Genomic DNA, 12,470 nt, shown 5'->3' on the forward strand with positions numbered 1-12,470 from the left:
TTCAAAATTTCTCATTTGAAACAAGTGTTTTAACATCTTATTTGCAAGAGCATAAGAGCCATTCATTACTTCAGCATGTGACAAATACAGAGCTGACAGTACCTTTTAAATACTTCGCACTCGATACAAAACATCAGAAAACAGAACACAGATTAAAGGAAAAACATAGTAGAAAGACATTTTAGAGAAATGCAATGTAAAACTTCTCCTTGTTTATAGGAAAGTCAAGTGATGTGCTCATGCTTTTAGTAAGTCGTTATAATATCACATTTGTGGTTTTAACACTCTGCTGACCTGGGATTGTGGTGGTGCTGCTAGAGCTACTGTCATCCACGGGCCCAAAGAAATCAAGGTTCAGAAGAGTGGAACCTCCACTAGCTTGAAATTCAGTGACCGTGTTGGTAGGCAGCCATATAGAAGGTAAGCCAAGGGAGGGGTTTATGTGTAAAAAGGGGTAAGACACACACTTGAACATGCAAGTTATAATTAGTACTCAGTACGCAATTTAAAAATTGACATGAAAACAATGCTTACAGTATTAGTTTGTACCTTCTAAAATGTTAACAACTTAATTCAGTGCACATTTCCTCATGTACAATGCAGCAAGGAAATCAACACTAGTAACTTTAAAATTGAAATATTTATTTCAGTCTAAAAAATGAAAGAGAACCAGCACGACCCAGAGAGAAAGATGTGATCAGTTAAAGGGAAACAATATATAGGTCAATTGATAGTTAGAATATAGTGGGCTTTTTCTGCCCTCACTGGAGTTGAAAGCCATTCTTTCATCAGGAAGACTTAGCAGATCCCCAAATAGCAAAGAAGCAAAAAAAAAACCCTTTAGAGTTTTATTTAGCAGCTTTAAGCTATTAATAATCATTATGTTAAAGCAGTGTGAACACAGGGTAGCAAATATCTGTCTTATATCCAGTTCCTCACTGGTAAATTATACTGTTCCCCTTTAGTACTAAAACAGAAATCAAACCAAGGTACATTTTGAAAGAAGTTGTTTGTTAAAAAGAAAGCATGATGATTGACTGAAGTAATAAGACACCAGACAACAGCAAAAGGGTCCATCCAGGCTTTCCTTCAGCACCATGATATTACTATCCTAACTCTTAATATCCCACATGTTCTGAAACAACACCGTGAGGCAACACCAGTGCGCTAAGAGATGAAGTTTATTTTAGCCTGCTTTTGAACAACTTATGTGTCATGAATTAATTGCTGTTAGCAGGCTCCTCATAAAGGTATCAGTTTCTTTACAGGTTTCTAGTCTGTCAATCAAACAAGTTTCCAAAACTTGTTTTATTTACTTTGCATGCACTTACATTTCTGAGACTGGAGGCGGTGGCACAACTCACTTTGCTATTAAAATAGACATAGGTGAAGGGTCTTTTACGTGATAACTATATACATTTACAGATACAAATAAGTTGGTAGCTACCTCTTTAATTTAATATATCAGCTATAATTAGCTCTTGAGTGTAAGCAAAAGTGATAACAGATGAAGTCACGTTTTTGAAATATAAAATTATCTGCAAATCTGAAAACTTTCAGCTCAAGAAGTGTATCTTTTGCAAACAGTTTGTGGTTAAAATATTGTGCTTTGAAGTAGCCACTATACACAAGTTTGTCATTCAAAGGATGTCTAAAGAGAGAGTTCATTGGTGAAAAATACTTTTAAGAAGTAAGACTTGTCAATCTAAAATGCTCATTTGTTCAGAGTTTCATTATAATCTGCAGTTATGTATATAATGAAGTGTTAATATTGCCACTGTGTCATTAGCATATGGCAGGAATCTAAAATAATGCTTAACTTAATATTTTTCAGACTACATAATACTTCACGTAGGGGCACAGTTAATCAGAAAGAAAGCCTGAATTTCCAAAGTTAGGAGTAAGAAATAAATATTATATATATTTTTATATATATGTGTGTGTATTTAAAAAAAAAAAAAAATAATCAGCAGATAGATGTTTGTCTGAACTTTGTAGCTTTCTTATCTCTAGCTCTGGTGCTAGAGGCTCTACGGAGAGACGTACCATCTAAAGGGTTAGTAAGGCCACTGCTACTCCAGTCAAACTGGACAGGTGGTAGAGATTCCTAGAGTTGAAAAGTCAGAAATCAGATTTTATAGTCAGTTCAGGTTACAACAATGCAAAGCAGTTCAAACAACAGATTCTTTAGCATCTAAATATTAAAAAGAAAACTAAATGAGCAAGCCCCAACTTTAGGGAGGTGTGTATTTTCATACTATGCACTAAAGATTCGAAGTAGATTTGTTCAACCACAGGAAGTCTCATTAAATTCTGAACAGTACAGATTAAATAACTTCTAATTCAAACAGGATTTGCAAATTAACTAAAACATACGAATTGAATAAAAAACCTTAAGGCATAGTTGAAAGTTAAACTACTATTACTTTCATGGAGGACAAGTCATTTTGCATAAGAAATTATGTATACACAATTATAGGGCAAATTTAGAATAGGGTTATTAGTGAAAGCTGTCTGTACATCCATGCTTTGTCCTGATTATATATAAAATCAGTTATTTACCATCAAATAGCCCACAAGTCTTTCGGTTTGTTTTGCTTTTAAGAGATATAATCCCTACATGCGAGGGACAAACTATCAACACCCTCCCCAGTCCACCCCCTTTAAAAAAAAATAAAATCCTGTGACTTATTATCCTTTAATGATTAACTCATTCCAATATATAAACAAACCATTGGTAACAATGCTTGAATAAGAGGAGCATGGAAACCTTGACTCCTTCTGGGAGCCCATCCTTGCCTTTTCCTTTCCTCTTGTTACGTCTTTTGCACACACACACGTAAATCAAGCAAGCAGCAGGGACCATGCTTTACAGGGAAAGTGTGTTCAGGTGCAGTGTAACCTGCAAGTGCTGTCCGCCTATATTCTGAGGATACGAACTGATGGGACAGTATCAAAAATGTCTGAAATAAGTTGATCTTGCTACTTCTATGCATTACTTTTCGGCTCTCTCCCCAGTGAAGTCAACTGTCAAGAAGTGCCGGGAAAGGATGGGGCTTCAACTTCTAACAGAACAACCACACTTATGGAAGAAAAGCCATGGAAGCTTTTAACTTTTTAAAAAAAACTTTTAACAATCCAACACTGAAAAAATATGCAGATTCACAAGTCGAGACTATAGCAACCTGAGCTAGCTTTGTACAATTAAGCTAACTGTAATAGGCTTTTGCTAGGTGATAGATGTTTAAAGAAAAAAAAATGAAGGGAGCTGGAGATTTCTGTATTTACTTGTAGTAAAAGCCTTGCCTAGAAAAAAAAAAAAAATCTTTCTACCTAATGACTTGGAAATATTTCCAATACGGAGCACAACTAGAACAGTATTCACTCCATGGAACTTAAGGAGCTGATGCTACATTTTTTACTTTGCTTTGGTAATGAAATTACTGGCATTGAAATGATTTGCATGGAAACATAATAGCAGTGTGGAAGCTACACCTGATGAAGTAATGATCACTATCATCAGTAGCTTGTTTAAAGTTTGTCACACCTAAAATATATCAACATTAAAAGGGTTTTTAAAAAAAAAAAAAAAAAAAAAAGACAATTTAGTAGCTTTCTGCCCTGAGGAAAATGAACTCAAATTGAAACAAAGTAGCTTCCTACCAACTCTCACTTAGTGAGGAAAACACCCACTACATTTTGCATCAAAAGACCGAGTCAGAACTCATGAGTGTGACAGAATTGCATGGAAAAGGTGGTACCAACAGCTGGCAAAGCTTTTCCCTTTAATGATGACTTGATTCTCAAATTTGCTACAGAGAGAGGACAAAGGATGTGATGAATTCTTCCTAAAATGGGAAAAAAATACAACTGACTCCAAATGAGTAAGAGTATATTAAATGTATTAGCCTGCCCTGGGGGATGAGGCCATTCTGCTGACTTCAACCACTTGCAAAAGAGGGGGGTGGCAAGTAGAGCAGACCCCGTCTATACGGGATGCTGGCAAGCTCTGGTCTATACAACAGCAAACAAAGTGAAAGGAGAGGGCAGAGGCAAAAGCCAATTAAACAGACGGGAAAACTTTTCTGTTTCTAGTGACCTTGTCTCCAAGAAAACTAACTACACTGGGACACCTGAACACAGCACTGAAATCTCAGACAATGGGAACATGCCCTGCAAACGGGAATACAATGTTTTGTCTTTCAGAGATTGCAAGGTTCCTGGACTTGTGCATTTACAACCAGTATTTTAATAACATGCTTTAAGGAAAAGCGCCCAATCTAGAAGGATATTGAGAATCAGGGCAAACTGCTCTCACTCCTCCCTCCATCTTCGATTACAGGACACAGTACAGAAATGAAAAAGTATCCTCAGCTGTCAGACTACTACTCTGAACGTTAAGGAAGTGAGAAAAAGGAAACTAAAAAGCCTGCTGGTTTTACTGCATCATATTTCACTTTTATCAAAGTGAGAGATGTTTTCACACAGTAATTTTAGAATGGTATTATGTAAGAGCTTTTATAATCCAAAGGAGTAAAATGTAAATGTTTGTGCCAATAATTACCCAAGGAAAATTAAACAAAGAAAAAAAAAAAAAAGGAAGTATTTTTTGTCTTAAAGCTGGGGGGGGACGGGGGGGAGCAGGGAATAGAAGGGCTTGTAAAGGGCTTGTAATGCAAATATAGTATCAATATTTAGATAGAGCCCACAAATGAGCATCATAAATATTTCAGAAAGGTTTACAAGGAAGTAATTCATACGTTTCATTGTGTGTATTCATTGGCAAAATTACAACAGTTCTGAAAATTATTTTTCTCAGACACTACCTTTAAGCAACTGTCACATCTGATACAATAGCAAGTTCTGTAACATCTCTTACCTGCAAATCTTTCTCCCTTACTCTGTCAACAAAGCTACATATATTCTTGGATCTTTCTCATATGTATAACTGGAGGGCAGTTCCATGATGGAGCCTTTGGCTGGTGGCCAATAATATGGTAGTTTGCGCCTGTCATTGTTAGAAGTCCTGATGGTCCCTTATGTAATTAAAAGTGTTTTTAAAGACTGTCACCCCATGGGGTTTAATTACGGTTTAGTCCCTAATAGCCAGCAAGTGTAAGATACATATTGTATTATCAACTGTTCTCTAATTCAGTGGCTGACATGCATGCAGATATGCTGCAATAGGCACCTGCAGAAAAGAATTACTGGTAGTTTTCTTCTAGAAAGGTCCGGGTCATTGTAGATTTCTATTCCAATATAAAACTTACTAAGCAAAACTAGGCAGGTAAGAAACCCCAAAGTTATCCTGTACGCTGGGACAAAGGTACCACTAGGCTCTACCAAAGAAACATAGTCCCAAATAGAGAGAAGATGATGCTTTGAAGCAATACCAGAAGAGCAGAAATATCTAGAGAACTCCTTGCAAAAAAAGCCAAAGAAAAGAAGATAAATAAACTTTAAAACTATGGTAGCCAGAGAACAGTATCAAATCAAGAGAAAGCAGTCAACGTTAAGTCTCGACAGCAACCTTTTTAACAAGCACTGGAAGATATTTTAATCACACTGCCTGAAGACTTGGCCATGGTGTAGAAGTGCACTACAGCAGATGCTGTAAAACAGAAGAGAAGGGTACCTATCTCAGGTTTCACAATCAAGGGTTACCTATTTGAGCAGCCATTCTCTCTTACACCTGATGTGCCTTGATAGAGCCTTTTACTCCAGACCTGCGAAGTCTTTGAGACACCATGCTTAGATAAAGGCAACAGTAATCAAATCAGGGGACTATTTCATTTTCTGTTTACTGTCTTACAGTTATGAGCACAGAGGAACAGAGAAATAAACCCCTCAATTGTCAAGATAAACAACAGATCAAAAAAGAATTTAGACACTACCTTCAAATATAAACCAGAATGAGTCTACAATAGTCATCTTTATACAATAAACTAATGTGATAGCACAGTCAGTAACTTAACTTGCCTGAAAGGAGAAATCATCATTTTGAAAACCTTGTCCTTACAGCTCAGATGGAAATTTGTCCACTGTATTTCCACAGTGTAACCAACCCACTGAGAGCCTCTGCAGGGAAGGAGGCCAAAACACAGTTTATATAATCACTAGGAAAAATTATTGCAGCTCATTTGCTGCTTTTTTCCTCATTCTTTTGATTTCTAATGCTCTTTATTTTAAATCTCTGCATGCTTTCCTCTGTTCGCCTACAACGAAAAAACTAAGGAGGTATTTCTGTGTTTTTACAAATGTTCTTTCCACTCCTACTTTTGCATCATCACAGTCTTTCTTCCACAATCCTGTTCCCTCAGTAGGAAGTCATCCATACACACGCACAGACCCTGATCCATGTACAAGTCCCATAAATGCCAGGCTTTCAAAGGAGAACTCTTCTCCTTTCCTTAAGCAAAGCATAGGAATCTATTAACCAGAGCCTCTCTTTTCAACAAGAAAGCCAACATGCTGATGTTTCTGAATATAAGAATGACCAACCATCATTGCCACCTGAAAATGGAGGATTCTAGAAGTTTTACCCAGTTAATGTGTAATTACTTAGTTAAGCTTAAAGATACCTATGTTGTTATATCTAAATTACCCGTGTTTACAATAAGAAGTTTCAGGGTCCACTAAAATTGCCCATAATATTTCCATTGCGTATTTATCAATGTTTATAGTACAGTTCCTAATGAAGTGTTTACCAAAATTTGGGCACATTGTCTTAATACCACTACAATCTGGAATATTCCTAAGAGGCAGTCTGCATAATGTGAAGTGAAGCTGGATTTTCCCAAAAGCAAACATAAGCCACCGAACATTAACAGAAGATGAGGCCAAGAAAGAAACAAGGTCTCTGAGGTGGAGAATTGATTGTTCATGCCCTGAAACTTTCTGAATGTCACTTAACTGTGGCCTCTTAGCATTCTTAATGGTTAGAGCTCTAACTCATCTGTTCCCCAGAAACTTATTTTAGTATTTGTCTTTTTGGAAAAAATAACCGAAGGCCAGCAGTGCAGACAGATAGCACAGAAGCTTCTTGTATGTATTTGCAGGGAATGGCCTGTTTTCCTTCTCCCCTTCTTCCTCCGGAGCTGCCTGGTTTTTAATTCAGGGCTGGAGGGGAGGTGTGGGTCAGAGCTTGGAGGCAGCCCCCATCCTTTCCCAGGAACGCAGCCTACCCTCCCTCCCCCCCCCAAAAAAGATGCTGCTGCTCAAGGAAGACTTGTTTTTCATTGCAGGCAGATCAGTGGGTTTTTTGGGGGTGGGACAAAGGAGAAAGGAGGGGGGGCAGAGCAAGGAAAGCCAGGCTTCTTCCTCCCCAGGTCCAACCAGATCTTTTCAGGCTTTCCTGCCTGCTGCGAGGGTTTTTTCTCCTCCTCTTTGCTGTTTTTCCTCGATTCCGACCCCACGCTTGCAGCAGCTGCTGTGTTAGCAGAGCAGAAGGCTGGACTGGTATAAATCCAGAGGTCCTGGGGTGCTGGGGGGTGATTGATAGCAGCCGCCAGCGGGGCTTCAGCCCGCTACCCTCCAAAACTCCCCGGGAAGCAGCTGGGGTAGGTGCAGGGATAAAAACACTGAACATACTGGGTTTCAGGGGATTTAACTGAAGGACTTTATGGCTGGACTCGATGATCTTAAAGGTCTTTTCCAACCTAAATGATTCTATGATTCGTGGACCACAACCATTGAACTGTGATGGCCTTGTCAAAGCAAGCTATAAGATGAGATTATCAAACTGTGACAAGTAATGGAAAAATCTGCTGCAGGAGTACCCAAAAGTACAAATTCATAATTGGGGGGGGGCGGAAGAGACTTCGATAAATAGAGGTTCTTATTTTCAGCACTCAGCACTAAGACTGCCAAGCAACTGAGAAAATGGCACATGTCAGAGATGCTACTTCAGGCTCTTGCAGCTCTCTACGCTATGTTTAGCGTATGGTTTAATCTATGTTTTCTCCTCTGTAAAAAAAGGAACTTTGAACGCTGCAGAAAACCAGTGAAATTTTCCTACTTTGTTCATATATAGAAATCACACAAGTGATTTCTTCAGCTCAAACTGGTTGCAATAATCATTACTGTTACCTTTTCTAACACCCAGTTAAGTTGCTCAGTTCCACTATAGCATTTGTGAGAAGCAGCATAGAAAGCATCACCAAACATGTATATTACTATATAAAATAACCTCAGTTCTGAGCCCACTTGACATACTGCTATTCCATAATGAAAAAAAAAGATTCCTCCTCTGGTACAAAAGCATGTCCCAGTTAGAACTCCGCACTATGGCAGAGCAAAGAGCACGAGGAAGTCACTATACTCAGAAGTACCTAGTGTTAAGGTTAGGTGTAGCACATGGATAATTCATTTTGGAATGCCTTTAATCAGAAGTCACAAGCATGGCAGGTAACTGAAGACGCTGGGCAGATTAAACAAGACCTGCACTAAGAAGGGACACAGCTGACTCTCTGAGTATGTGCTGAGTACCACTCTATTGACACTGAAAATGAAATGTCTCTGCCTATCCCATTAGCTAGTTGCCAGCCATGCACACTGCAACATGCATGGCATATACGTGGTTTTCTAGTATCATAATATCAGAACAACAAGAACAAAACAGAACTCATGGAATTCAAAAGCTCACTCCTGAACTCCTCTGAACTCATTTTGTATCAGACTCCTACAATAAGCTTCAGAAAAAGCAAAGATTAAAAACATTAGCCAGAGGAAGGACAACTGTAAAGTTACATCTAAAATTTGTGGAAGTAACTCTCCACTGCCTTTTGGAGCAGCTTGTTACTGCTATACAGCAGTAACTATCCACCAGGACTCTGAAATGCTGGCCACCAACTGCTACAGTCTTATCATAGGGAATCCCTCCCAGTCACACATGAAAAGTAGATCCAAGAGCAGGACTTCAATTTGATACAAGGAACACCTGCCCTTTACATACAGGTCTCTTTGAACACACCATCTAGATATTTAAAATAGGAAGGAAGAGGCAAGGCACCCCATTGTTTCCCTCATTCTTTCTTTTTCTTTCCTCCCCCTTCTCTCTCTATTTTTTTTTTACCTGGAACTGATCAGATGTACATGTGTTCATCTCTGGTGATACAGGAGGTGTCTGTCCTATTGAAGCTATTTTTTCTGCTGCAGATATTGGTTTCAAAGGTTCCTTGGTAGGCTCTAACATACCCTAAAAAAATAAAGAAATACATTTGAAAAACCCCAAAAGACAAAAACCAAAACCACACAGACACACACATAATTAACCTACAGATTAAGTTGGCTTAATATATACCAAAGAAAACTGTAATCCTTTTATATTCAATTTGCGAATGACAATATAAATGTGTGTGTATATATATATATGTATGTATGTGTGTGTGTGTGTGTGTGTGTGTATATATATATATATTCCAAGAACTGCAGAAAACACACTACTAGGTAGTACTACCCTCAACTAGGGGCTTGTGGGTAACCATACGTCTGGGTAGACAGACACTTTCATGAGGGGGACAGAAGGAGATGGAGCAGGAGAAAGAATCATCCTGGTTCCTTAGGCCTAAGAAACATTTTAGAGCCAATAACAGAAACTCAAGTGCCTAGCTGGAGTTTGCTTTCAACTTTCAGTAATGTAATTTAAGCTGGAGGAAACAGTTACTTGACAAGGTGATGTCTTCTCCTCCCAACTGTGTGTAGACTATTCCAGAAATACCAAGTGGCCCATCAGAAAGGTACAAGTGCATTCATTCCATTTCAACAATTAAGTAACTCAGAGGAAACAAGTCATATTATCAGTTTGCAGAATGATACCAAGAACAATAATTACTGACATGGAAATAAGAAAATAATTAAAATAATTAAGAAAATAATTAAAACCTTAAAACCACATTTTTAATTTTAAACAAACTGTTCAAAGCTAAACAGTACTATGAAAAAAAAAAAGTCTGAAATCTCTGGTGTTCCTGAATAAAACTGGGGGTGAGAAAGAGATCTACAGAAAGACCAAAGTTTGCACTAGACACGCAAACCACCTCAGAATAATGAGGTATGAGAAAAGAAACCGCCAAATAAAACCACTGGATTTGCAACTAGTGTATTTTAAAATAATTTCAGGAAGTCAGCCACCAAGATCAGCTGTCCCACAGATGTTTCTACACCATGTTAGGGGAGCTTAGAATTTAACCACCAGTTAAATCAAGTCTTTTGGACAGTAGAGAAACACATGAAGCAGCGTGGCAACAGAAAGCTGCAAGCCACTTTATTCCTACCATCATCTCCATCCAGCCTATTGTGTGCACAAGTATATAAAAAATTTAGGAGATAATTAATCAACAACAACAATCTGTTGCAAAAAACTGCACGTGTTGCGTACAAACATAGTCTTGCTCACAAATATGTTACAGGAAGAAAACAGCAACTGCTACGAGATCTTTTATCTCTCTGTATCAGAACACCACGCTTACATCCAAAGAAGTGCATAAGCTAACCTTGATGCGTCAGAAAACAACGGCTCTAGAAACTGACTGTAGAAGTCACTCTACAAAATTAACCTACAGATTAAATTGGCTTAATATATACCAAAGAAAACTTTTATTTTATTCAATTTGCGAATGACGATATAAAACTATGTGTGTTTGTATGCATATACGTACACACATAGGTTTCCAGAAAAAAACATATTTATTCTGCTCAGACTAGCAAAAATGGCAAATCTTATCTTCTGAATCTTTTTACTACTACAGACATCTCACAGTCTCTGAAATGCCAAACAGGAATTACAGAATATCACCTTAAGTGAAAACAGTTGATCTTACTGCCCTAGGTTACTTGAGTTTCCTTCAATCTACAGAAATCTAAATTATGCTTGCTATTTTTATCTAGCACTTGGGGCAACACAATACTGGCTATACATGCTTTTTGTATGCATAAGTAGCCTAATATATATGTGGGTCCTTTATTAATATACCAATAACACTGCAAAGCATTACCACGCATCTCTCTTGACCTAGGGATATTGAGATGCAATCAAGTAATTGACAGTCTGTCAGAGAAACAGTTGCACAAAGAGGGATGCTTGAGAGTGCTGAGAAAACTTCTTATACACATTTCATGGAATACCGTAACTATCTAGCAGTTCTTAACCTTCCTTTGAAGCACCCGGCCTTAGTGCTGGGGTTTTCCACAAGTGCTGATGTGAATTGATGTTTTGATTAGTTTCAATGTTCCTTTGTCGTTTTTGACAACTATTTAATGATCTAGTTTCTCATGTCAAGTTTTACTTGACATTCTTACATCTATACCTTATATTTAATAGTTAAAATTCAACAAAAACTTTTTATTGCTGCATACACATTAATACATTACTTCAATCAATTTTTTCTTTTTTAGAAAATGCCTCAAACTGAGCTTGAACTAGCTAGCCCACCTTATTAGATAAATAGCTTGCTTTATGAAATGAGTAAATCAGTACTTTTTTCATTTAAAATAATCTGCTTGCACACATGATGAAAATTGTGCATTTGATGATTCTTCTCTAGCATTTCTACTGATGCCTAAGCCATAACTGTATTTACAAAAATATCTTTCAGCACACTTGGTCCTTAATGTCATTTAATATATTTCATTATATAATGTTGTTGGAACTATAACAAAAAAATAACACTAAAAAAGCTTACCAGTCCTGCTGCATACATGGGTACTATAACAGGCTGTTTCTTGTTGCCTGTAAAGAGCTGATAAAACAATAACAAAAAAATTTACTTAAGAGTTTCTGTGTCAGTGATGATAATATTTTTTCAATGTTATATAACTTGTATAAGATTAATATCAGAGAATAAATACTACGTTAAACATAACACAATGGTTAAAAACTAATGCGACTTTTAATATTAACAGGGATTATAAAAAGTTAAGTTGTCAGATGGTCTGCCATGAAAAGCCACGTTCAGTGCAGCTATGCAATTAAGAGACAGGCATTCATACAAAGAGACTTCCACCTGATTCTACATTCAAAGCAGCTCCATTATTTAGAAAGTAAGTTTTACTGACAGACTCACAATATTTCTTGTGTCGATTCCCAAGGAGCACAAAAGCTTTTTGTTGCTGTGGGAGCCACCCCACTGGTATCTCAGTCCATATGCATCATGGATATCCTGCAGCTCTGTCCACACATCCATCAGTTCCCTATGCAACCCATCACAAATCAAGTTATCAACAGGAATAACAGCTTAGCAGTCTTGAATATTTATTCTAGTTTTTAATGCAAGTGACTTATTATACATTCCAATTAAACTTACGCCCAAGCACAACACCCAGGGGAACGAAAACTGCACAGTGTTCTCAGAACAATTATAGTTCAGACTTATAATTGGAAAATGATGTCCACAGCAGACAGGACAAGGCCTACTTAGACTTCATCATCACAGGAATAAATATAGCAATTGATACCAAGTGTAACTAATAAG

The 12,470-nt window shown here is 37.5% G+C and overlaps 1 protein-coding gene across 1 annotated transcript in view; it reads right to left on the reverse strand.

The window, feature by feature from the left end:
• The window catches only part of AFTPH (aftiphilin), a 71,158-nt gene that overhangs the window by 32,853 nt on the left and 25,835 nt on the right, over positions 1 to 12,470 (reverse strand). Inside the window, 6 exon segments of the mRNA XM_082307181.1 lie at positions 295 to 434; positions 436 to 466; positions 2,047 to 2,107; positions 9,074 to 9,196; positions 11,682 to 11,738; positions 12,063 to 12,189. Of these exon segments, the coding sequence (XP_082163307.1) occupies positions 295 to 434; positions 436 to 466; positions 2,047 to 2,107; positions 9,074 to 9,196; positions 11,682 to 11,738; positions 12,063 to 12,189 (539 nt within the window).

This window comes from Platalea leucorodia, assembly GCF_965183815.1.
Source record: "Platalea leucorodia genome assembly, chromosome: 3".
NCBI lineage: Eukaryota > Metazoa > Chordata > Aves > Pelecaniformes > Threskiornithidae > Platalea > Platalea leucorodia.